This window comes from Petaurus breviceps, unplaced genomic scaffold, assembly GCF_028583685.1.
Source record: "Petaurus breviceps papuanus isolate PSGF00001 unplaced genomic scaffold, PetGlider_PUasm1.0 138, whole genome shotgun sequence".
Lineage (NCBI taxonomy): Eukaryota > Metazoa > Chordata > Mammalia > Diprotodontia > Petauridae > Petaurus > Petaurus breviceps.
This window is the reverse complement of record NW_027185694.1, coordinates 23,220,432-23,246,088: the sequence shown is the minus strand read 5'-3', so window position 1 is coordinate 23,246,088 and position 25,657 is coordinate 23,220,432. Positions and strand designations below refer to the sequence as shown.

The 25,657-nt window shown below is 43.8% G+C and overlaps 1 protein-coding gene across 1 annotated transcript; it reads right to left on the bottom strand.

Annotated features, from left to right (window-relative positions):
- On the bottom strand, positions 1–24,239 carry MCRIP2 (MAPK regulated corepressor interacting protein 2). Its single transcript, XM_069108080.1, has 5 exons — positions 23,822–24,239; positions 23,369–23,468; positions 2,364–2,491; positions 1,315–1,416; positions 1–411 (listed from the first exon to the last, which is right to left on the bottom strand). Exons 1-5 carry the CDS (start codon positions 23,871–23,873, stop codon positions 341–343), a joined length of 453 nt encoding a protein of 150 aa, XP_068964181.1. The 5' UTR covers positions 23,874–24,239; the 3' UTR covers positions 1–340.
- Between the last annotated feature and the right edge of the window lie 1,418 nt (positions 24,240–25,657).

The following is a 25,657-nucleotide window of genomic DNA, read 5'->3' as shown; positions in this document are numbered from 1 at the left end:
CAGGTTTAAATTCTTTATTGGCTTGGAGAGCTCTACCCCAGCTCTGCAAGGGCTTCCCACTGGGCTCAACTGGCAGGAGCAAAGTCAAGGTGGGAGGGGCCAAACAGGTCTCTGCTCCCCCTCCCACCACATGTAGCACCCAGGTAGCCTGGCCAGAGGCTGCAGCAGTTCCAAATGTCCAAATGCTGGCACTTCTGGGATGGCAGGTGCCTGCCCCATCCCCCAGGCAAGGGGGCTGGCTTAGGAGGCAGTGGTCCTCTTCTGTTGGTGTTGCCCGCTCTGGGTCAGCAGGTAGATGGCCGCTGACTATAGGCAACTCTCCTCCTCCTGATGCAGCTTCTTAGGAGCAATTGTTGATCCCAGCCAGAAATCGCTGGGCCCACCATTCGTCCAAGTCAATGGGTACAAAGTCTAAGGAGAGAAAGAGGGAAATGTCTGATGGGGTGAATACACATCTGAGCACCAACAGTCAGTCCAGCTTCCAGGCTTTCAAATTTCAGCCCGTTTGGCTCCTGCCTCCCTAAGGGGATCCTGGGCATGTCTTTGCTTCTCCTGTATTCACTATGGTACCAAAAGCACCAGTCTGTGTCAGAAGATCTGGATGTAAGTCTTGACCCCTATATGGCAAGTCACTTCATTTCTCTGGGCCTTAGAAGTTGGATAATGATTTCTTACAGGGTTGTGATGAAGAAAGCCCTTTGTAATCGTGATAGAAATGGGCACTGCTATTATTATTGTGATTATTCTGGGCAAGGTTTCACTTTCATTCAAACGAAGGGGACAAGACAAGATCTTTCCAGTGAATAAATTGCTCATAAATCTTGAACTGAGACACACAACTAAGCATGACTAGAGGCTTCAAGCTGGAAAGAGGTAGAGCTGAAAAGAAATTTTGCCTCAGGCATGTCCTTGACTAACAGGGGCACAGGGTTGAGCAATACCCTGAAAAGTACTTGAAGGAGCTGAAATCTGCTGCCAAGTAAATTCCTGGGGCAGGCACAGTCCAGCCAGACTCTTGTCCTTTCCCAGCTCATTTTACCAGATGGGGTATGAGGTCCAGGTAGCCTGGCCTCTCATTCCTGCTCACAGCTCACAGCTCCACCCTGCTTGCTCAGGCTAAGGCCACAGTCTCCAGGACCTCCCATGTGGAGAATGCTGGGCCACAGAGGACTCATCATTTGGAACCTGATGAAGGCAACCTACAACGCCCTTGTGTCCTTGAGCTCCCACCTGGACTATCCGAAAACCCAGAGCTGGTTTTGTCACCATGTGAGACCAGAGCGAGGAGAGAGTCAGGGGACAGGGAATACTTACTTTGTAACCCGGGGTTAGGTGTCTTCTCCACATACTGCACAGGCCTGGGCCCACTCTCACCTGCCTGGCTTCCCACCAGCTGCTGTTCCACCTGCTGCCAGGCTGCAAGAAAGAGAAAAACATGAGGGCTGGAGATGCCACCTGGTCAAGGAACGCTGCCAGCCTTTGCCCAACTCAACCAAGCCAGGGTAGAAAAAGGCACAGAGGGCGGCCAGGTGGCTCAGTGAGTAAGAGCACCGGCTTCAGTGTCAGGATGACCTAGAGATGAATCCCAGGCTCAGACACTCAGCACCACACCCAGAAATAACTGGCCGTGTAACCTTGAGCAAGTTACTTAACCCCGATTGCTTAAAAAAAAAAAAAAAGGCACAGAGCAGAATGGCCACAGAGGCTTGATTCCTCCCTCCACCATGTGAATAGGACATGCTCCTTTAACATACCACCACCAACAAAGGGCAACTCTGGGCTGCATCCAAACGGCACATGATTCATCTTAGCCTAGCTTAGCCTTCCTTCTGCCTCCCAACATGCTGCTGGGGAACCTGTCTTTGTTAATAGAGTGAATTCAAAGAGTGCAGGTTTATTTTTATCACTGATCTGAGATAAACCCAGGAAATGTGGTGGAGGAAGGGTTAGCACATAGGTTGAGTAAACAGGGGTTTGCCCCTCCCCCTTTGTCCAGGCAAGTCATTTTCTCTTTCAAAGCCCCAGTTTTCTCTTCTATGAAATGAAGGGGAGAGGGGGTGCAGCTAGGTGGCACAGAGTACGGGCCCTGGAGTCAGGAGTACCTGAGTTCAAATCTGGCCTCAGACACCTAACACTTACTAACCATGTGACCTTGGGCAAGTCACTTAACCCCAACTGCCCTACCTTCCCCCCCTCAAAAAAAAAAAGAAAAAAACGAAGGGGATGTTTTCTAAGGTCTCACAGCTGTGATAGCCTATGTTTTATTTTCTCCTGCAGCTGTGACATTCTGTGCCTGTGAATGTGGATGCAACTTTCACCTTTCTATTTCTATAGGTCCCCAAAGATAGTCTGAGGCTTCTTACCTTCGTAGACAAAGCGGACATTCTCCTCGTGGGCAAGTGTATAACTCTCCTCTGTGGCCGTGATGGACTGAGTTGTGGCCAGTGGCCTCCTGCCATTCACTCTGTTGAACACAAGCTTTGGGGCCAGGCTGTTAGGGTAAGGAGAAAAACAGCTCCTTGGTCAGTACATTGAGTCTGTGGCTTACAGAGCATCAAGGATTTAATGGAAAAGTGAGTACAAGAGGACTGGGCAACTATTACATACCATGTTGCCTGACTCTTGTTTTCCATCTAGGGGCATTTAATTAAATAGTTCTACCCAGGGGCTAACTATGATTGAATGACATTTGGAGGGCCTCTGGTTGGGTCCTTTGATTCTGGGCTCTATTATTCTAGAGCCTTGGTAGAGCATTCATTAGCCATTGCCAGTCTGCTCCTCCTGTAGCACAGAGCCCCTGGGGTAGCCACAAATGGACTCCACTCTCCTAGTCTAGCTGCCCTAGCAGCTCCAGGATATAGGCCCTAGCCAGAAATATCTTGGCCCTGCTATGTGCCTGTGGTCACTGTTTTTTTTTTTTTTTTAAGTCTAAATCTCCCCATCTTGACCAGGCAGTTAAGTACAGGGGCCACTACTGATCAGCACAGAAACATCTTTGAACTGCTGTTTCCAAACTGGTTTAAAGAGGGTTTGCCCCTCCTTAAGCAACCCAGTGGGCCTGACTTTGGGATCTCACCATAGTGGTATCAAACAGTGCAGACACAGGCTCAGCACAGCCCACTGCGGAGCCCACAGCACAGCCCTCTGAATTCCAGAGCTCACAAGATCTGCCATCCTAACCCTCCCCAGCTCATAGGGAAGGGAATAAGCATTATGGGGTGTCTACTACGGGTCACATACTTTTTACAAATATCATCTCATTTGAGCCTCACAACCCTGCAAGGTAGGTGCTGTTAGTATCCCCATTTACAGTTGAGGAAACTGATGCAAACAGGTAAATGACTTGCCCAGGGTCACATCACTAGTAAGTGAGGCTGAACTTGAACTCAGGTCTTCCAAACTCCTGGCCCAGTCCTCTACCCACTGTATGACCTAGCTTCCTCTGAGACAAACAAGCATTAAAGAAGGAAACAGGTATTTGTTAAAGCATCTACTATGTGGAAGGCTCAACACATTACAAACACTATTTTGTTTGATCCTCCTGGCGACCTTGGTTAAGTTCGGGGGTGTGCCACTGTGGCCAGCTCACAGGGTCAGGATTAAAGCTTAATCCAAAACAGCATTGGAAGGGTTCTTCATGCTGATCTGGCCTAATCTGCTCACTTTATAGGAGTCACTAAGACCCAGGAAAGTAAAATAATTAGCCCAAGGTCACCCAGGTAATAAGTAGCAGAACTAGAATTTGAACCTAGTTCCTCTTGATTTCAAATCCAACAATCATTTCAAAGCATTGACGGGCTATTGCCAAATAGTCTGCAACTCACACAGATGTGCAGCTTTTTACAGGAAGGGTAAGGAACATCCCTAGTACTGGGGGCTGCTACCTGGGAATGGGGCCTCATTTCCTATTATCCCTCTCAGTAGCCTCTCTATTTTAGTTGAATTGGTCCCTCTAGCTGTTTCTTGTTCACATTCTCCTGCTTCTGTGACTTGGTACAAATCACCCCCCATGTCTTTTTAAAGGTTATCACAGTTAAGTGATTTCATGGGTCACACAGCTGGTAAATGGCTGAGGCTGAATTTGAACTCTGGCCCTCTTGATTCCAGGGCTGGTACAATAGACACGGTGCCACCTAGATGCCCCATCCTCCATGTCAGGAATGTACTCCTTCCTCACTTTTACCTCCTTCAAGACACAGCTCTACCTACATGATATTTTTATAATCTCCTGCCTTCTGCCATCACTCTTCCTCTCTTGAAATCGTTTTGTGGGAGATGCCCTCAATTGGAAAATGGATGAATAAATTATTGTATATGGGTGTAAAGGAGAAATACTATTGTGCTATTCAGAGAAGCCTGGGAAGACTTGTTATGAATTGATGCAGAGTGAAGTGAGCAGAACCAGAAGAACAATTTTCTTAATATCACAATATTGTTAAGACAATAAACTTTGAAAATCTTAGAAACTCCGATCAACACAATGGTCAACCACAGTTCCAGAGGACTGAAAATAAAATTGGCTATCCACCTCCTGAGAGGTGATAGATTCAGAGCACAGACTGAAGTGAAAATGGTTTTTTTTGGACATGACAAATGTAGAGATTTCTTTTGCTTGGCTATTCATGTTTGTAACATGGAATTTTGTTTTTCTTGCTTTCTCACTTGGAGAGGGGAAGAAGAGAAAATGTTGATTTTTGTTTGAAAAAAAATTAATTAAAAAAAAAAATTACTTTGTGTATGCTTTGTATTTACTTATATATGTACTTCCAGTAAGGTGAATGAAAACCAGAAGCATCCTAAGAATCCCTTGATTTTAGTTACCTGACCTTCCGATGTACCCTAAGACCTTTCTATCCATCCTGCAGCTGAACCCTTCTATATATGGCAGATTCTCCAATTGTAACATAAGCCCTTTGAGAATAGGGACAGTATCTGTTTTACATTTGTATCCCTAGCATCTAGCATTAATAAATGCTTAATTATTCATTCATTCCTTCAATATGGATCCCTTTTCCCTCCAGTAAAATCTAAACTCCTTAAGGACAGGGACTAGTTTTTGGTTTTTGGCTTCGTATATCTCCAGAACCACAGATTTTGAGAGCTGGAAGTGACTCTAGCAGCCAGTTAGTCTAACCCAACCCAAAGTATAAGATAAACAGAATCCTCCCTAGAACATGAAGAACAAGTGGTTCTCCAGTCTCTTTTTGGAAACTTCTAAGGAGGAGAAACCAAACACCTTCTGAAGCAGACCATCCTACCTTCGGACAGCTCTAATTGTTTGGAAATTTTTCTTGAAAACCAACTTCAATTCCCCTTTGTGCCTTCTGTCTATTACTCCTGCCCTTGTTTTCTGGGACCAAACAGAAACAAGTCTTATCCCTCTTGCACATGACAGCCCTTCAGAAATGTGAAGACACTATCGTGTCCCTTTCAGTCTTCCCTTCTTCAAATTAAACACATCTGATTCCTTCACCAATCATCATATTACATGGTCTCAAGGCACTTCACCATTCTTGTTGCCTTCCTCTGCAATGCCCAAGCTTATCAAAGTCCTATTTAAATTAGAAAGGCCAGAACTGAAGTCTGGTGAGGGTGGACTGTCACCTCTTCCTGGAAGTTAGGCCTGGCTTAATGCAGCCCAAGATCTAATCAGGATTTTTTCAACTGTGGTAACACATGCTGACTCATATTGAGCTGACAGTCCACTGGAACCCCCAGATCTTTTTCGGATGTCTAACCATTCCTCTCCCATTTTGTACTTATATACAAGGATTTCCTTGTATGTGTACCCAAGTCTAAGACTTTATTCATTAAGACTTACTTTATTTATTTATCCTTCCTGAATTTCATCTCACTAAATTCATGCCAATGCTCCAGCCTGTCAAAAGCCTTTTAGAGTCTAACCCCGCTCTCCAGTGCATTAGCTATCCCTCTCAGCTTTGTGATTTGCTAAGCATGTTTGCCATTTCTGCCTTCTTTATCCAAGCTATTGACAAAAAATTTTTTGAAAGTATAGGACTAAGCACTGATCCCTAGTGTATTCCTGGTGCCTAGCACAGTGCCTTGCCTATAGCAGAAGCTTGATAAATATTTGATCAATTTTTTGAGTGTCTGGCACAAAGAATAGGCTGTGATATTTCAGACTCCTTCCGAAGAAGACCTGCTATCTCTGTGACCCAGGAAAGTCACTTAACCTCTGCTTGCCTCAGTTTTCTCACCTGTAAAATGGGAATAAACAGTCACCTACCTTGCAGGGTGATACTATTGAGATACTATTTGTAAAAACGTGTTTAGGACAGTGCATGGCATGAAATAAGAGCTATATGAATGCTTACTCCCTACCCCCCCCCCCTTAGCTCTGCCAAAAAAATGTGCTGACTCACTTTGTAGCCAGGGAACCTAAGAGATAAAATGAAGGTTTGGTCAGGCCCTTTCCCACCTCAAGGAGGAACATGACACAAATAGGAGGGCTTTGGCTCCAAGTTCCCTGGCCCGAGTAACTAGTCTAGACATACTTGACAACTTTCACCCAGCCTTTAGCAACTGCCTTGATTATGTCAAAATTCCTACACTAGGTGGGAAATTAATCCCTTTCCCTCCCTCCCTCAATTAATCTCCACCTTAAGAAGGGCTGGCTTTGTGGCTCTAACTAGTAGAAAGATAAGGCAAGAATTAGTCTTCTGGGTTTGGGGAAACCTATTCGACAGAGTCTATGAACCCTCTGAAATCCTGTATCTCGCCCTGACCACCATTTACACTGCTGACTTTCTCTAACCCCTCAGTGACCGGCAATGTTGGCTGAGCTTCCTTTTCACCCTCCTAGGTCAATAGCAACCTTTGCAGGACTCTGCAGAGGAAAAAGGATCTGCTGACACATTCTCCTGGGCCTCAAGTTTCCCATCTGTGGATGTGTGCAAACTTCTCTGAGTGCCTCAGATGAAAGGGGCACTATAAATAAGAGGATTGTCTTGAGGTCTGCATGGGTCCTGGCTAACATCCAAGTTGATGTGAATATCACCCAGTGCAGTATGCCTTAAAAAGTCTGGCTAATGTTAGATCTTGAGGAAGTCAAAGGCAAAGAGTGGTGGTGATGACCAGAACCAGAATCACTCAATGTTGGACCTGGAAAGGATCTTCAAGAGCACTGGGAACAACCACTCTTTTTTTTTTTGGAGGGGGGAAGGCTGGCCAATTGGGGTTAAATGACTTGCCCAAGGTCACACGGCTAGCAAGTGTTAAGTGTCTGAGGCTGGATTTGAACTCAGGTCCTCCTGACTCCAGGGCCATGCTCTATTTATTCACTGCATCGCCTAACCGCCCCCAAACTGCTCATTTTTTACAGATGAGAACACTGAGTCTCAGAGAAGGAAAAACTACTGACCTATGATCATACAGCTAATAAGTAACAGAGTCTGACTTCAAACTCCTTTCTTCTGGCTCCAGATTTGATGTCCTTTCCACTATCCCACATGCTCCAATTCAGTGAAGTTAAAGGCCAGCAATTATTAACAGTAAAAGTATGTGGGAGCTAACTCTGGGGCAAAGTCACTAGTTTATTCTCTTTTTGGGCCCCCGGCCTTTACCTTTTGAAGGATGTTAAGCTGTAATTTTGTCATTGACTAGAGATATCAATGCTGGGGGGAGAAAGGGGAAAGAAAGATCACTGGATTTGGAGAAAAGAAATCATGAGCTCAAATTCTGACTATTCATTTCTCTCATATATGGAGAATTGAGTCAAAATTATAAAAATAAGAGCCATTCCCCAGTTGATAAATGGTCAAAGGATATGAACAGGCAGTTTTCAAAAGAAGAAATCAAAGCTTCCTATAGTCATATACCAGAAAAAAAAATGCTCTAAATCACTACTGATTAGAGAAATGCAAATTAAAACAACTCTGAGGTACCACCTCACACCTATCAGGTTGGCTAACATGACAGAAAAAGAAAATGACAAATGCTGCAGAAGATATAAAAAATTGGGACACCAATACACCTGGTGAACTGGTCCAACCACTCTCGAGAACATTTACAACTACATCCAAAGGCTATAAACTTGTGCATACCCTTTGATCTAGCTAAGAAACAGGAAAAGGCTTATAAGTGCAAAAATATTTATAGCAGCTCTGTCAGTGGTGTCAAAGAACTGGAAATTGAGGGGATACCCCTCAATTAAGGAATGACTAAACAAGTTGTAGTATATGATCGTGATGGAATACTACTGTGCTATAAGAAATGATGAGCAGCTTTCAGAAAAACCTGGGAAGACTTACATGAACTGATACAAAGTAAAATAAGAAGGAGAACATTGTATGCAGTAACAGCAACATTGCACAAGTGAATGACTTAGCTGTTCTCAACAATACAATAATCCACAACAATTCCAAAGGACTCGAGATGATAACTGCTCTCCACCTCTGGAGAAAGAACTGATGAATGCTGAATGCAGATTGAAACATACTGGTTTCTTTATTTTTCTTGCTTTTTTTTTTTTTCCAACATGGCTAATAAAGAAATGTCTTACATGATTTCACATGTTGAAAATAAAATAAAACAAATTCTAGCTCTACTCTTCACTACTTATGTGGCCTTGGGTAAGTCACTTACGCTTTATGGACCTCAGTTTACTCATCTCTAAAATGAGAATAATAGACTAGATGACTTCTGAGGTCCCTCCTAGCTCTAAAATCTATGATTTTATGATAGTGGCTAGACTTTTGCGTTGGACCATGAGTATAGGAAGCTGGATTCTAGAACATACTGAGAGCCCGGTCCCTTAGAATTAGCAGTTAGGTGGCACAGTGAATAGAGCACTGGATCAAGACTCAGGAAGACCTGAATTCAAATCCAGCCCCAGACACTTATTCACTGTATAACTCTGGGCAAGTCACTTAACTCGCCTCAGTCACCTCAACTGTAAAACAGGGACAAGAGGCATCTACCTCCCCAGAGTTATTGTGATCAAATGAGATAATAATTGTAAAGTATTTAGCATTGTACCTGGTACATAATAAGGTTCATATACATACTGCTGCTGTTGTTCAGTCTTTTTCAGTGGTGTCTTGACTCTTTGTAACCCCACTTGGGGTTTTCTTGGCAGAAATCCTGTAATGATTTGCCATTTCCTTCTCCAGCTCAATTTACAAAAGAGGAAACTGAGGCAAACAGCATTAAGTGACTTGCCCAGGGTCACACGGCTAGTAATTGTCTGAGGTAAGATTTGAACTCAGGAAGATGAGTCTCTCTGACTCCAGGCCCAGTACCCTATCAGCTGCACCCACCTGGCTTTCCATCTACATGTTAACTATTATTATTACACTTATCTCCCAGAGTGGTCGTGAGAATTAAATGAGACAATGTTTTGTCAATCCTTAGAATAGTATCTGTCACATAATAAGTGCTATGTAAATTCTAGCCCTTATTATTATCATTACAGAAGGAAAGAAAGATGGGAAAGGGAAATCTTGGGTACTCCCAAGAACACACACAGGACCTAGGGGATAAAACTGCCAGATCAGGATGAGTTGATCAAACTTCCTGACCCTAGGAGTGAAATGCCTATGAGATTTTTATCCTGTCACTCAAGGTTGTTTTGTTCTGGGAAGGCCTTGAAGGTTAGCAAGGCTGCCTGAAAATAAAAGCCCTCAAGGTTCAAGCACTAATGGATGTCTTCACCTCTTCTCCTTTGCCCTGGAAGCTGAGGCCAGAAAGTTATATAAAAAACTTTGCCTGGCTCTGCTCTATGGGGGAAAGGGCATGTGGTTCTAGGCAACAGCTCCCTCCCCTGAGTACCAGGAGACAACCACACCATGAGCCCAGACCAAGATGGCCCAGCTGAGATTTAGACAGGAGGGAAAAAAGTGGAGAGAACCAAATGGGCTGTGCTAAATGAGGTGTGGGGACCACAAAGCGGCTAACCACTCCCTAACCCCTAGGGAGGGAATAGCAGAAGCTACCATCTCCCACCCCCAGAACTGGCCTCTCTTCTCCAGTCAAGCTCAGGCCCCAGGAGCCTCCTCTGAAGCTACCTACCCTAGCCCCTTCTTCTCTCTCCCTTCAGAGAAATCTTAGAGCAATAAGGGGTGGAGCCATTCAACTTAGAGCTAATTCTATACTGTTTTATAGACTCAGTAGGCTGTCAGAACTGGAAGGGGCCTCAGGAACCTTGTAGTTCCATCCCCCAGTTATCCAGAAGAGGAAACTGAAGGCCGGATGGGGGAGGGAAAGAACGTTCCAAGGTTGCACAGTCAGAAAGAGACTGCTCTGGCACGGGAATCCAAGTTTTCTGACTCATTCTTGGTTTTTTTTTTTTTTTTTAAGCAATTGGGGTTAAGTAACTTGCTCAAGGTTACACGGCCAGGTGTTTCTGGGTGGGTGCTAAGTGTCTGAGCCCAGGATTCGATCTCCAGGTCTTCTCAACACTGGAGCCGGTGCTCTTACTTGCTGTGCTACCTGGCCGCCCCTCATTCTTGGTTTTTAATCTCATTTTTTCCAACTGATTATAAACTCACCAAGGACAGGGATCTTACAACTAACAATAAATCATATAATGCAGCTCTAGAAGGCATGAGACCATCCAGAGGCTGCTTCGTCCAAACCTCTCACTTTACAGATAAGGAACTGAGGTCCAGAGAGGAAAAGTTAGCTGGTTGATATGCATTTATTGAGCCCTTGCCATATGTCAGGCACTGTGCTAAAGTACTGGGATATTACAGCTATTATTAAATTTATTATATTAGCATTATATTATTAATGTATAATTAATATTATAGATGTATTAATATAATATATTATTAATATTATAGATGTATTAATATAATATATTATTAATATTATAAATAATATATTAAATTATTAGATTATTATTAAAGTACTGGGATATCACAGATATTACAAATGCAAGCAAAAAGAAGGCTGGTCCCTGCCTTCAAGAAGCTTATATTCTAATGAAGAACTCAGCCCACACAAAAGAAGGCCCTGAGCGCAGGTGGGCAATATGATCTGGATCCCTCCCCAAGAGGGAGGTGTGCCATGGGAACACAGGGAGTACATTGGCAGGGCTAGGATTTGAACCCACATCCTATAATTCCCAGTGCAGCACTCTTTGCACTGTACAAACTTCCTGAACAAGTCACATTCTCTACAGCAACCCTGGGATGCAAAGGAGTGCAAATAACATTCTCATTTTACAGATAAGGAAATTACCAAGGCCCAGAAAGGTGAAAGAACTTCTTCAGGATCACAATGTGAGTATCAGAAGCAGGAGTCAAACCTCCATCTCCTTCCTGACTTCAAACCTAGAGCTCTTCCCATTATGCCACAGTCTCTCTTTACCATCACCCATCATCTTCTCTTACTGGCTGTATGACCCTGAGCAAGTCACTTTACCTCAGTTTCCTCATCTGTAAATGAGTCGGAGAAGGAAGGCAAACCACTTAAGTATCTTTGCTAAGAAAAATCCAGATGGGGTCAGAAGAGTTAACCGCAATTGAAAAAAAAAAACCAAACCCTACTATGTTTTAAATTCCTGATTATTTAAACCTTGATTATTCAAGACAGAACAACAAAAATCTTCTCTTGTCTTCCACTCACATGTCTAGTCTGGGGACCATGTTCAGTAGTGCTGATTTATATCTTGACCACTGAACCAAGATGGTTCGAGGAGAAACTGAAGCTGGTGACTTTGCACAGCCCTGCTTCACTTAAATTCCATTTACTTGCAAGTCCTGACTTCACTGTCCTGGTGTCATGGTCCTCCCCTTCCAGAATGAAGGACAAACAACAACAGACCTAGCCCAGACCTAGTACAAAGAAGAAGCAGATTAATTCTGGAAAGAAAAGCCTGTCTCTCACTCAAAGACAAAGAAGAGGCTGGAATTTAAAAAACAAAACAAAAGCAAAAACCTTAGAGCTAAAACAGACCATAAACAAGATCTAGTGAGTTCAGGCTGGAGGAACCTGTGGTCTCAAGGCCACATGTGGCCCTCTAGGTCCTCAAGTAGGGCCCTTTGACCAAATCCAAACTTCACAGAACAAATCTCCTTAATAAAAGGATTTTTCCAGTAAAACTTGGACTCGGTCAAAAGGCTGCAGATTCCACACCCCTGATCTAGTCCCTCCCAAATCAGAAACCCATAAACCTAAATGACTAGGTCTGTAGCAGCATGGAAGAGCTTTCATTTGACTTTCCAGTATGAATCTGGAATGCTAAGGAAATGCCCCAGCTCTCCTGCAGTGACAGGAGGGAGGCTGAGGAGGGAATTGGAATCATACAAACACACATAGTTCCAGTACAAGTTGGTCCAGATTATACACAAAAGCTGACATGCAGAACATTTAAACATCTTGCCTTCAAGGTAACAGTATAATATACTGGCATATAGATATACTGATAGTGTTGAGACTGAGGAATGGGGGGAAGGGGAGGTACTCCCCAATTCAAAACCAATTCGAAACTGCTGAGTCAGACCCAGCTGGAAAGAATTGCAGCTGGGCTAGAGGGTGGCTTGCTGAAAAGGATGAGCATCAGAGGAAAGGATTGTGATGAAACCTGGCCAGGACACCCCAAACAGAAAACTCCCTGGTGTTGCCACCATTACTCCAGTGTTCAGAGGCTTTTCTCCCCTTGAGACCCCTCGGGTTCTCTGACTTCTCTCCAACACCCTGCCTTCACAACATTTCTTTAACCTTCCATTCCTTTTGCCAGTCATTCCCAGCACAAAACCTTTCATGTAGAGAGAAATTCAAAAGATAAAAATGACAGGAAGCTAGATTTGGCATTGAATTTAGTTTGCCAGTCAGATCTTAGGGACATTATTTTAATTCGTTAAAGAGATGCCCAATTCATTTGGATCTCATGTCTTTCCTTGCTGTACCCTGACCCACCCATGAACTCCACCTTCATGCTTCCACATTCCTGAAATTATTGACAGCACTTCTTTAACATGTGGATCTTTTCCAGGCCTTTTTTGTCTGCCTAGACAAACTTCCCCTTAGGTGCCAACCACTCTGTGCTAAGCCTTTTCTAAGCTGACTTACCTCTGCTTGACTGATGTATTTCTAGCTGCTTCTGGAGCCTTCTTGCCTATATCCAATCCTTCTATTGTTTAATGAGTTTTCTCTTAAGATGTACCATGTTCTCTTCTATCATGCAGGTCCCTATCTTGCCACCCCCTCACCCCCATAATGATTCCCATATCTGAGCCTGTCAGATAATCTCTACTCGGGAACCATTAGCAGACTAAATTTTATGTTTTCATTACAACCCTTTCTGCTTTAGTCAGACATGGGCACAAGCCAAACCATAATCATTGTGGTGTGGTTCACCAAAATGGAAACCATTGCCTGAGGGAGAAGCTAACTGAGGTTTCCTCTCAGCCAGCTGCCCTGCCAAGAGGACCTGTAAGACAAAGGTAGCCACTATTTTGGGGAAGGATGGGCACTAGGCCTGAACCCCCTGGTTGCCATGAACCCACAACTTCCCCTTTGCTTGTATTAAAAATGAGCTTCCTTTGTTTTCAGTATGAAACAGAACCACACTCACTCCTAGGCTCAGCTTTGAGGGGCCAAGAGAAGATAGTGAGGTTCAGATTATAACATTCTCTCAAATTTCCATAAGATCTCTTAAATCAAGTAGGATCTCAAGTACTACCGGTACGAAGTACCCAATCTTAGTCAAATGTGGAGGTAAGTTACAATGCCAGGAGAGCCCTTGATAAAACTCCAAAGGAGAACTGTATAACTAAATGTATGCTAATGTTAATCTCATGCCTGTTGGAGATGTTCCTAGGTCTAGTATGGAGCAAGAGAAAGAGTCCTCACTTCTAGATCCAGCTCTGTCCCTTAGGATATGCATGATTTGGGCCTCAGTCTCCTTATCTTTAAAATGGGGATACCACCAGGGTTATTTACCTGAGAGGCAATATGTATAAGGGATAGATCCCTAAAACTGAACTCAAAAGAGCTGGGCTTACTTAAAGCACACTGACTGATCAAAGACCAAGTCCCGTAGCCCCTCAAAGCCTCAGTTTCCTCATTTTCAAAATGAGAATAATAATACCTATACCTTCCCCATGGTACTATTGTAGGGAACATGTCTTGTGAAGCTTAGAGGAATATAAATGTAAATTATTTAATCTTCATGATTTTATCAGTCCATGTCAGTGGAGCACAGGACCTGGTAGGTCCTATCAAGATGGAAAGACTTTGGACATGTTCCTGGTGACTGGGCAAAAGTAAACCTAGCTAAAGTCAGAGGCTCATGACCAGGCTAGATGAAGCGTAATTCTCCTTTTTTTCCAGACAACTCTCAAAAATGGTCTTCTAATTCCCAGAGGGATTTATGTCAATGGAGTAGGTAGCCACCCTGACAAAAATACAGATCCTTCAGATACTAAAGGCCAACATTCAACTCCTGCCTCAGAAATTTACTAGCTTGGGGCAGCTAGTGAATAGAGGTGAGGCAGTGAATAGAGCACTGGACCTGGAGTCAGGAGGACCTGAGTTCAACTCTGGCCTCAGATACTTAACACTTATTAGCCGTGTGACCTTGGGCAAGTCACTTAACCCCAACTGCCCTCCAAAAAGCAAAAAAAAAAAGAAAGAAAGAAAAGAAATTTACTTGCTATATGATGCTGGGCAAGTCACTTAACCCCTGTTTACCTCAATTTACTCACCTAAAAAATAGGGATAATAATAGCACCTACCTTCCAGAATCATTGTGAGGTTTAAATGAGATAATTTTGCAAACCTTAAATCACTATATATATGTATGTATATGTGTATGTTATATACAATGTGTGTATATGCATGCGCATAATATTTTATGTGCATATACACACACATATATAATATTATAGATAATGCTAGCTCTTATTATCATTACCACCACCACCTTCTCAGGTTTGTTATAAGAAAAGCATTGGATAAACAAATCTAAGCTATTATTATGAACCCCCAGTCAAGAATATAATGAGCCTGTTTATCAAGTTCTTAAATGAAATTCCTCAGCATGGTCCAGAATTCCCGAGGGCCTGTGACCACACAGGTACTATGTATGTGAGCTTGGAATCCATGGCCTCTTAGAATTCCTAGTTCTCTTCGAGGCTTAGCTCAATGATTCCCCTGTTGTTAGCATTCTAGTATTCAGCTCTCCCGAAATTACCTTGTATTTCCTTCATGTATACTTTGTATATGCTTTTCTGCATACAAGCTGTTTCCCAAGACATGTCTTTCCCCGCCTCTAAGGATCTAAGTTTCTTGACAGCAGACACAATTTCCTATTTTGCCTTGATATTCCCAAAGCCTAGCCTAGTAACTTGCATAGGGAGTAGACATTTAATGAATACTTGAATTCTCAGCCCAGGGACCCACTCCAATACATCACAGAAGATATAAGGAAACCCGAAAAGCTATGAGATCACTGACGAGTTTTCAAAACACCCTCTTCACAATACTCCTATGAGATGGGTACATCTTTTTCAGAGGAGGAAACTTAGGCTCACAGACATGATTTCTCATAACTAAGTGTTGAACTGAATTCTCTCCTCTGATGTCACAAGCTAGAAATGATCCCATTGATCTCTAAAGTTACTGATACTTCTATATTCCTGTGGGCATGACGCTGTGAATTCAAGGAACCACATTAATGTTCACTGGTCAAAGCCACCAGGTTGAGAAGAACCTGGGTGAGCAAAACTGCAGGCAAGCAGGGGACACACTTGGAACTGTAGCTAACGCTTCTATAGATCTTTACATAGGCTATCTCAGGGTGATGTAGGTGCGAGCATGAGCTCCATATTGTTGCTGTTCAGTCATAGCTGAGTCTTCGTGACCCCATCTGGGGTTTTCTTGGCAGAGATACCTGAGTGGTTCGCCATTTCCTTCTCCAGCTGCTCATCTGATAGATGAAGAAACTAAGTGTTAAATGACTTGCCCAGGGTCACGAAGCTAGTAAGTATCTGAGCCCACATTTGAACTCAGGTCTTCTTGACTCTAGGACTGGTGTTCTATCCATTTCCTCACCTAACTTTACCCCTCCCCCATTTTTTTAAACAGATGAGGAAACTGAGACTGAGAATGTTTAAAGGTCTTACCTAGGGTTACACAGTTAGTAAACATTTATGGCAAGATTTGATGATAGAGCTAATGTACCCCTGCAGACTCTGGATGACGTCAGTAGACAACAACCTTTTTAAAACACTTTTTTTCAGAAAAGTTAAGGGTACAATTATCTGAATTACCTCCTAGGCAAATAGTGTTTGGTGAGAAATGGTTTATATGTTCTGTTTATCCAGAGAGATCTTTTTTTCTAAGCAGGTAGAGAAGTGTTTCACTATACACCAGGTCTCAAAGTGGGGTTGGGTTTCCAGAAGGTGGAAACACAGGGCCTACCTCATTTGTAGGTTCAGAAGCCTATAATTATAGGCTCAGCTGGAGTATTTGTCAAGTTCAGAGGCAAGCTCTAATGATCTGGGCATTCTGGGAACTAGGACTCTATTAATTATTTGCTGTTTTCTCAGGGTTTTCTGACTGATTTGTTAAAGCTCGAGAAAGCTTACCATTTCATCCATACACATTGACTTCACTCATTTTCCAATAATATTCAAAATCTCTTTAATCAAGTTCCACTTCCCCAAAAATCCAACCCCCTCCAAGAAGCAAACTAGCAGAGATCTCTTTGTCCTGTCATACTTACCATTTGTCATGGAAGAAATACTAAATTATATATGTATATCATATAAAATTACTATTCTTATTTTAAATGTAGTCCCACACTTCTGACTTCCTAAACCAAATAGCACCCTAAGTACTCAGTGGTATCTGCCTTCTAATCTAATTCAAATATAAAGTGAGAGCTTGGTGCCTGGAAAACATTTTAAAACCCTGTGTAACTGTGAGCTAATAATAATCTCTTTGCTTTTAGGGCTCTACACACACACACACATACACACACACACACACACACACACACACACACGTCTCCCTAAAGAGAACACACATTAAAATTTCTTAGATCCTTCTAATTTTAAAAGTCTCCAACCATGTAACTCCTGTCCCACCCTCACCCCCCCCCCAAAAAACAGCCGTTGATTAATCAAGGACACTTCAGTTAAACATTGAAAAACACTACGTCTGGGAAGATTTATGTGTCTTAATCAAATGACCAGTTCCAGGAACATATGGATAGGAAGGCTCTTTCCACTTCATGACACTCTACAACTTTATGATATCAGAATTTGGATTATGTCTTCCTCTATACTTGCCCATTCATTCATTTATTCAACAAGCAGTTATTAAGAACCTACTATGCACAAAGCACTACACACAAATTGTATTAAGTGCTGAGAAAAGACATCAGTCCCTTCCCTCATGGAGCTTATATTCTGGGGGTGGGGCTGAGATGTAGACACAAACTAAATGCTATGTGAGGTCCAGGGAAAAAGGATGGAATCAGGAAAGTTATCATGTAGGAGATGACATCTGAGTTAGGCTGATTGATTTACTCAATCAAGTCATTCCATTTAAAGGAAGTGAAAAGATACCTTAAGGAGATGAGAACTTAAGTTTCCAGTGCAGGATCACAGACTTTAGACCAAGGGCTCAAAAGGTACTTGGAAATGGAGTCATGTTGCACAGGCTGAGGGAATTTGGTCCTGCTGGAGGGGTCATCTATAAATTATCAAGCTATTTGAGAACCAAGGTCATTCCAGAGATTGGAGCAAGTGTAGCATTCCAGCTAAATCCCCTTCAAAGGAATCAGGAACTGGGGGTGGGGGGAGGGGAAAGGGGAGGACTTAGTCAAAAACCATCAGAAAAATCCCGGAGAAAGGGGAGACCTTTCTTACCTCATAAAGATATCATTACTGATGGGATGACTTGATTAGGTAAATTAGTAACACCTACCTTTTAGAAGAAAGGATAGGAATTCAATTGAGGAAGATAGACTCTAAGTATAATGAACAGTGTAAGCAAAAGCACAGAATATGTGGCAGAGAAGGGGAGGGGGAGGTAAGGAGGCATATTGGAGTCCAGCTGAGGAGCAGAAGCATGTCAACACGGAGTCTCAGCCATCCGGTGCTTGGGTAGAGGACTGAGACTGGAGAGTAGGAAAAAGTCCCTTATCAGCCCCATAAAGAAGCTTTTCACATCATACTGTCGTATAAATGATAAACATGATGAATACAGAGAAGCCTGGGAAGACTTGCATGAATCGATACAAAGCATGGAAATCAGCAAGTCATTAAGGTGCAAGATGACTACAAAACAGCTGCAACTGAATGCAGTGGGATTGTGACAACCAAGCCGGGCTCCAACGGGGGAGGCGGAAATGAACATGTGTAACAGCATCTACTAAGCACCAGACGCCCGCCTTAAGCACTTTTTACAAGTATTTTCTCCTCTGATCCTCATACCAATCCTGCGATAGCCATAGCTAACATTTACATAGTGCACGTAAGTGCTAACATTTAGAGGCACCATGCTAAGGGCTTCACAATTATCTCGTTTGATCCTCACAACAATCCTGCAAGGATTAGTATCCCCATTTTACAGTTGAGAAGACTGAGGCAAACAGGGGTTATGTGACTTGCCTAGGGTCATACAACTAGTAGATGTCTGAGGCTGGATTTACTTCAGTTGCTCCTGACTCCAAGCCCAGGGTTCTACCCATTGCACCATCAGCTGCCTTCAAAGAAATACAAAAGATGGGGAGCTATATTTAAACACTGCAGATATTTTTGAAATATCTTTGTTTTGTTGACCAGTTTTACCCCTTCTTTATATTCTTTGTTATAAGAGATGGCTCTCTAGGAACCAGTAGAGGCACATTTGCACTGGGAAATACAGATGATATAAAAAAAAAGATGGCAAAAATATATATATTAAAACCTCCCACTAATCATGTTCACTTAATATTTCTCTACCTTCTCTTCCCCATCTTCCCTCTCTATGATACCAGATGCCTGTTGTCCCCCAAAGTGGAGCAAGTGCACAAGTAAACCAAAACCCTTAGCTTTGGTAAGATTGTTCTTATTCCCAATCACATCCTAGACCATGCAAGTTGCAGCTCTTCTGTCCCACTGTTAGGAAGAAAGCTGGGAAGGCAGTAAAGATATGGGCCAAGTCCAATTTGATTGGGAGTTTCTCTAATTTGTTATGTCCTTAATTGGATTACCTTACTCCACGGCTGTCACAAATCCTGGTCTCACCAGGCCTAGTTGTCTCCTTCATCCCCTGAGAGTCAGTATAAGTCTGGGTATGTTAAATATAAACACTTGGTAATACAAAGCCTTTGTAATTGGGCAGCTAGGTGGTACAGCCAGCTATACAGTACACCCCAGTACAGTCCCAGGAGGACCTGAGTTATCTCAGACATTTATTAGCTATGTGACCCTGGCAATTCACTTAAACCTGCTTGCCTCAGTTTCCTCATATATAAAATGAGCTAGCTGAAGAAGGAAATGGCAAACCACTCTAGTATCTTTGCCAAGAAAATTCCAAATGGGGTCACAAAGAGTCAGACACAACCAAACAACAAAAATATCTTGGTAAACTTGAACCGTTTTAGCTGTGCGCCTTCTTTTTATTGGTTCTCATCTGAATTATCTAGTCAAGTTGTGCTATTATGTCAATCAGTCAACATTTATTAAGCACCTCATCTTTAAGACCTACAGTCTCAGAAACTATATGCTAAAAACTGGGAGTACAAAGAAAGGTAAAAGCAGCCCCTGCCTCAAGAAGCTTACAGTCTAAGGAGGAAGACAACATGTAACTGTGCAAATGAGAAATATATGGGATAAAACTGAGATCATCTCTGGGGAAGGCACTTTCATTAAGGAAAAGCAAGAAGGCCAGGGTCACTGAATCGAATTGTATGGGGAGTAAAGTCTAAGAAAACTGAAAAGATAGGAGGGGGCCGGGTGATAAGGGCTTTGAACGCCAAACAGAGGATTTTAGAGTTATTCCTGAAGGTGATAGGGAGCTACTCAAGTTTACTGAATTGGGGGTGACAGATTGGGGCCTTAGGAAGATCAATGTGATCAACTATGTAGAGGGAAAGAAGACCAACCAGAATGCTATTGCAATAATCTAGCTGGGAAGTGATGAAGATGCTCACTAAGCTGGTGGTTATGTCAGAGAAGGGGGCATAGAGGAGAAATGTCACCAAAGTAACACCTGCTACAGACTGGATACAGGAGGTGAGAGAGTAAGGATTGAGGATGACAACAAGGGCATGAGTCTGCCTGACTTCGAAGAATTGAGAGTAATAGGGAAATTAGGAAAAGAGAGGATTTAGGGAAGAAAGATGAGTTCGGTTTTAGACAACTTGAGAGTTGCATTTTTTTTAATGCAATTTTGCCTCAGTTCATCTGTTCATTATTTTCCTTACCTAGGACAGAAAATTAGGGGAAACTTGAGTACTCCAATAGGTTATGGAAAAATCAATGGAAGCAATGATCAAGGTATCACCACCCCAGAAGATTTGGGATATAGGCCCAGTAACATATAAGAGGATATAAGAATGGTAGCTAGGTGGCACCCTGGAGTCAGGAGGACCTGAGTTCAAATCCATTCTCACTAGCTATGTGACCCTGGGCAAGTCACTTAACCCTGTTCACCTCAGTTTCCTTATCTGTAAAATGAGTTGGAGAAGGAAATGGCAAATCACTCTGGTATCTTTGCCAAGAAAACCCCAAAAAGCATCACAGAATACAACTGAAACAACTCAGCAAGAAGATATAAGAAAACTTTCACAGAGAGAAGTCTGGGGTCCAGTGAGTATTGTCTTCTTTCTGCTATAAGTATAGGGAATGTATAGAAAATATAAAATGCCTCAAGTGGCCATTTCTATTTGTTTGATGCCACTAGCCCACACCAGTGAAATAATAGATTCTAGCAACAACCAAAAAAGCACTATAGTTTATAGAACAATTTACATCCATTACTGCATCCACAATAACCCTATGAAGCAAGCAGGGCATGGATAACCTTTCTCAATTTATAAAGTAAAGCATAGAAAGTTTAAGTAAATTACCTAGGTCAAATCCTAACTAGTGACAGGAAGGTCACTTAGTGCCTCAGTTTTTCATCTGATGATGCCAAGATGAGGGCAGTGCCAAGATCAAGTTCCGGACCTTTCCTAATCCCAAAAGCCCTAGACCCCACTGGTTCCAGTCATTTATTTTTCAAGTTTTGGAGAAAGTACCAAGAAGTATCTCCTTTCTCCTGAAGAAGAGTTGACAAAAAAAAAATCGACTAAGAATCTTCTAATTTAAGAATATGCCAAAGTGACCCAATCCCAGGTGGCAACTGGCAAATGCTAAAGGAGGATAGGAAGGAGAGAGTGAAGACAGAGCAGCTGTGGCCACCCCCTGAATTGGTCCAGTGGCCGCATCATCTTGGTGTCAAACAGCTCTTTCTCCTCACCTCCACCTCTTCGAATCCCCTAACTTCCTTCTTCAAGACACATTTCAGATGCTCTCTTTTACACAAACCATACATAAGGATCTCTGTGGTCTTTATATTGACTTAGAAAACCATACATGTTTATATATATTTTTTCTCTCTCCCTTTCTTGGTCATCCCCCCAGTTGTGCTCACTCCCTCAAATTACTTTATATTGAGTTAACTGTATATATGTATATAGTATCCTCCAGTAGAATGAATTATTATAGAAGGTATTGTTTTGTTTCAGTCACTGCATCCCTATCACCTAGCATAGCGTTGAATTTATGTTGAATTTATGAATTGCTCAAGGGCACAGTTACCCAAGTGAGACTCTCTTTTGCCTGATTTGTGGAAGATATATTACCCAGGACTAGCTTTAGTTTTCCAAAGCCTCTTATAAAACTTGGCATAAGGCAAAATGATTGGTAGGCATAGACACAGAGAAGAGAGGAGCCTTTGTAGCTCCTATGATGCCTGACGTTTCTAAAGATGCTTCTAGCTCTAAGCCTACCTACAGTGTTGTATGGGGTGGAGGAAGAGTTAGCCTTTATACATCTGAATGAAAAGACATTCTAAAGTCATAGTGAGCTATATAAATATTGATGGGCAATCTAGTATAAAGGAATGAGAGCAAGTCAGAGTCAGGAGAGCTAGGTTTAAGTCCTGGCTCTGACCCTTAAAAGCTGTGTGCCCTTTTAGGCAGCAAGGTAATTAGATGGAGAGAGCATTAGGCCCGAAGTCAGTAAAACCAGTTAGAATCCAGCCTTAAATACGACCTGTGTGATCCTGGCCAATTCACTTAACCTCTGTCTGTCTTAATTTCCTCAACTGTAAGACAGGGATCATAATAGGGTTGTGAAAATCAAATTCCTGACATTTGATAAATGCCTACTCTGTTCTCCAAGACATTTCACTTCCTCCCCAGTTCCTGGTATATAGTCAATGCTTAATAAATGTTTGTTGAACATATGAATCAATATATTTCACGGAATGTTAGAGTTGGGAAGGACACTAAAGGTTAGCTATCATAAACCTTTCATTAGACAAATGTGGAAAATAAGGCCCAAAAGGGTGGAGTTGTCCGAAGTCATAAATTTGATAAGTCAGAATTTGGATCCAGGTTCTTGGACTTTTAAGTTCCATACTCTTTTCACCATACCCCACTTAGCTTCCCAGAGTGTTTTTGAGAAAAGTGCTTAAAGCCGACGTCTGTGATCTACTATTTCTAGGATCTGCTTTCAAGACGATCAAGCCAAGTCATTCAGTCTTACTAGTCTAGGAAGCAGAGGACTGGGGCCTGCCTCCTCAAACTTAGCCTGGAGCGGCCTTGGGGCACCTCAGCTTCAGAGGCCTTGAGGAAATTCTCGAAGCAGCAGGAAGCAGCTGCCGGCCCCACCTCCGGCACCCAGGACATGTTCCACCCCCCAGTGCAGCTGGCAGCCGGGGCCAAGGCAATCTCGTGCCGGCCTGGCCCAGCTGAGTCTGGGGCCGAGGCCGAGGCGGGGGCGGGGGTGCCTCAGTCAAGGCTGAGGGGCAGGGGGAAGGATCGGGGGCGGAACGGAGGTGTAGGCATCCAGGGGGGTCTAGGGAAGCCCTAGGAGTGGGAGGCGGGGAAGGATCACTCGGGAGCCCGCCCTCCAGGGAAAAGGACATTGCTCCAGTGAGCAGGCGGGCAAAGCGGAGACTACCCGTATTCCCCCTCCCCCCAGCCATGTGGCAATGACACTCCCCAGTAACCTTTCCACAAGGTCACCCCTCCTCCCCCAAGCTACCATGCCTAGGACCGGGAGCCGCGGGGGTGGGATGGGGGAGTAGAGAAGAGACAGTTCTGGACTAGATATCCTGGCCCCCAGGAGGATGGAGGGCCCCCAGGCCCAGACCACGGGGCTACAGGACAGCAGCCGGAGTGCGGCGGGTGGCTCACCTTGACAGAGGCCATGGGCCCAGAGGCTGCTGCGGCTGCTGCGCTGACCGCCGGCATTTCAGGTGCTCTCCCAGCTTGCTTTCCAATTGCTGCGTGGGACCTGCAGGGACGAGGACGCCGCGTCACCGCCAGCCCAGAGGGAGCGGGCCGAGCTGGCACGGTCCCTGGCGCTGCCGGCTAGGGGGAAGGGGCTGCGGGGGCACAAGCCGGTGAGCCCCGGGAGCCGGTGGGGGCTCGGGAGACTGCAGGCTCTAGCGGAGGAATCGTTGTACGCCTCACTCTCAGTGGGGAGTGACAGTGCGTCGAGCCGCTCTGAAAAACCCCCAATGGTCGCTTTAAGAAGGAAAAAAAAAACCTAAACCACGAGGGTTTGCGACTCCATGTGCAAGGTGGGGGCGAGAGAGGAGGGGGTGATGTGCCCCCGGAGCCCTCTCCCGGCTCCTCCTTCCTCACCTGTCCTCCGCTGCGTGGCTAACTTGCTGGGTCCCTTGGTGATCGTGTACATTCTGCGCTCGCCGCGGCTCTCCGGGGAGGCAGGACGTGGTCAGGGGGTCCCAGCTTGGAGAAGACGTGGCAATGCAAAAGTGGGGGGCGGGGGGCACCTTCGGATCTCGGCCCCGACCCCTCGGGACCACCCAGTTCAGCACAGTCCGACCAGTCCTGGTCAGGTGGCTGTGCTAAACTCTGGCAGCCTACCTTCAGCTTTAACTTCGCTCTGCGGCTGGGAGATTGCGATTCCCCTTTAATGCTGGAGGAGAGTAAGAGAAGGACTGAGGCATGCTGGCTACACGCCCCCAAGCCTCTTAAAGGGACCGACTACCCATGCGGAAGAACTGCCTCTGGTGTACAAGGGCAGCTACAGAAAACTTGGTTTGCTCTTGGGATGCCAGCCCAACAAGTTAAGGAAATAGACGTGGAGGTCTTTTTGGCCTGGATTCCCCTTACGGTCATAAGATTAAATGTCCCGACTTCGTGTAATGCTAGTGTAACTTTTGGGAGGAAAGTTCCCTTGCCACTTTTAAAAACAGTCCAAGACTCTTTGGTCACAAGACTCCTTGTGTAGTTGTTTGCTCACTGTATGGGACTGAAAAAAATAGAAAGACGAAGATAGGAATGGGGCGGGGGGGGGCGCTGGAGCAAACAGGTGCAGGGTCCGACCAACGGACTTTAATTTTTAACCGTCGGGGGGGGGGGAGGGGCACGCCTGACACACGCTCAATCTGCATTTTTTCACATTTTCTCAAGTCTAGACAAACAACAAAAGAATAAATCAATCAACCCCTAATTTGTAGCGTTTGTGATTTCCAAGGAATAAATTTAACAGTCGGTTGTCAGGAGCTGGTACGAGTTGACTCCAGCACACCCCTGAATAAATCTAAATTAAACACTACGGATATTAGAGGTGGAAAATAAAGATCAAGTACACTGCCCACTGAAAAAGACTGAGGGATAGAGAGAGGAGACAGGGATGGAGAGAGAGAGATTTGAACCAGGTCTGTGCTTTAATTGGTATGGAGAACTCCCTAGGAGAAAACTTCACTAGATAATAAATAGAATCTAAAGTGCAGAGAGAGAGAGTGCGGATCTGCTTTGCTAGAAGGCTTTTCCTCAGCGGGAGTTCCCTTTGCCAATTAAAGCATAGCTCTGAGCTGGCTTTCCCTTGCTACTCTATTCGTTTCTAGCTCTCATCCAACTGTCAGATACTTTGGGAATGCAAATATTTTAATCTTAGCTAAAGCTAGCCGCAAGGAGGAAGGTAGTTCTACTAAAAATAAATGTCGCAGAATCCCAAAGTTGGAAGGGCCTTCGGAGACCATATAGTCCAACCCATAAGTGAACAAGCCTCGGACACCACACCTGACAAGTGGTTACCCAGCCTTTGCTCAAAGATCACCAGCAAGAGGGAACCTGTACCTCCCCGGGCTAGCTCTAAACCTGCCCCTTTTACTAAACATACTATTTTCACTTTTTTTTTTTGGTTTTCTGGTTTTTTTTTCCTTTCTCGTGGTTTTTCCCTTTTGTTCTGAATCTTCTTTCACAACATGACTAATGTGGAAATATGTTTAATATGATTGTACATAGTATAACATATCAAATTACTTGCTGCCTTAGGGGACGGGGGGAGGGAGAAAAAAAATTTGGAACTTAAAATCTAGTAAAATTGAATGTTGAAAACTATCTTTACTGGTAATTGGGGGGAAATAAAATACTATTAAGTGGGGGGAAAATCTGCCCCTCTGCAACTTCCATCTCCTAGGAGCTCCTGCTTCTGTACTCCAGGTCCGGGAG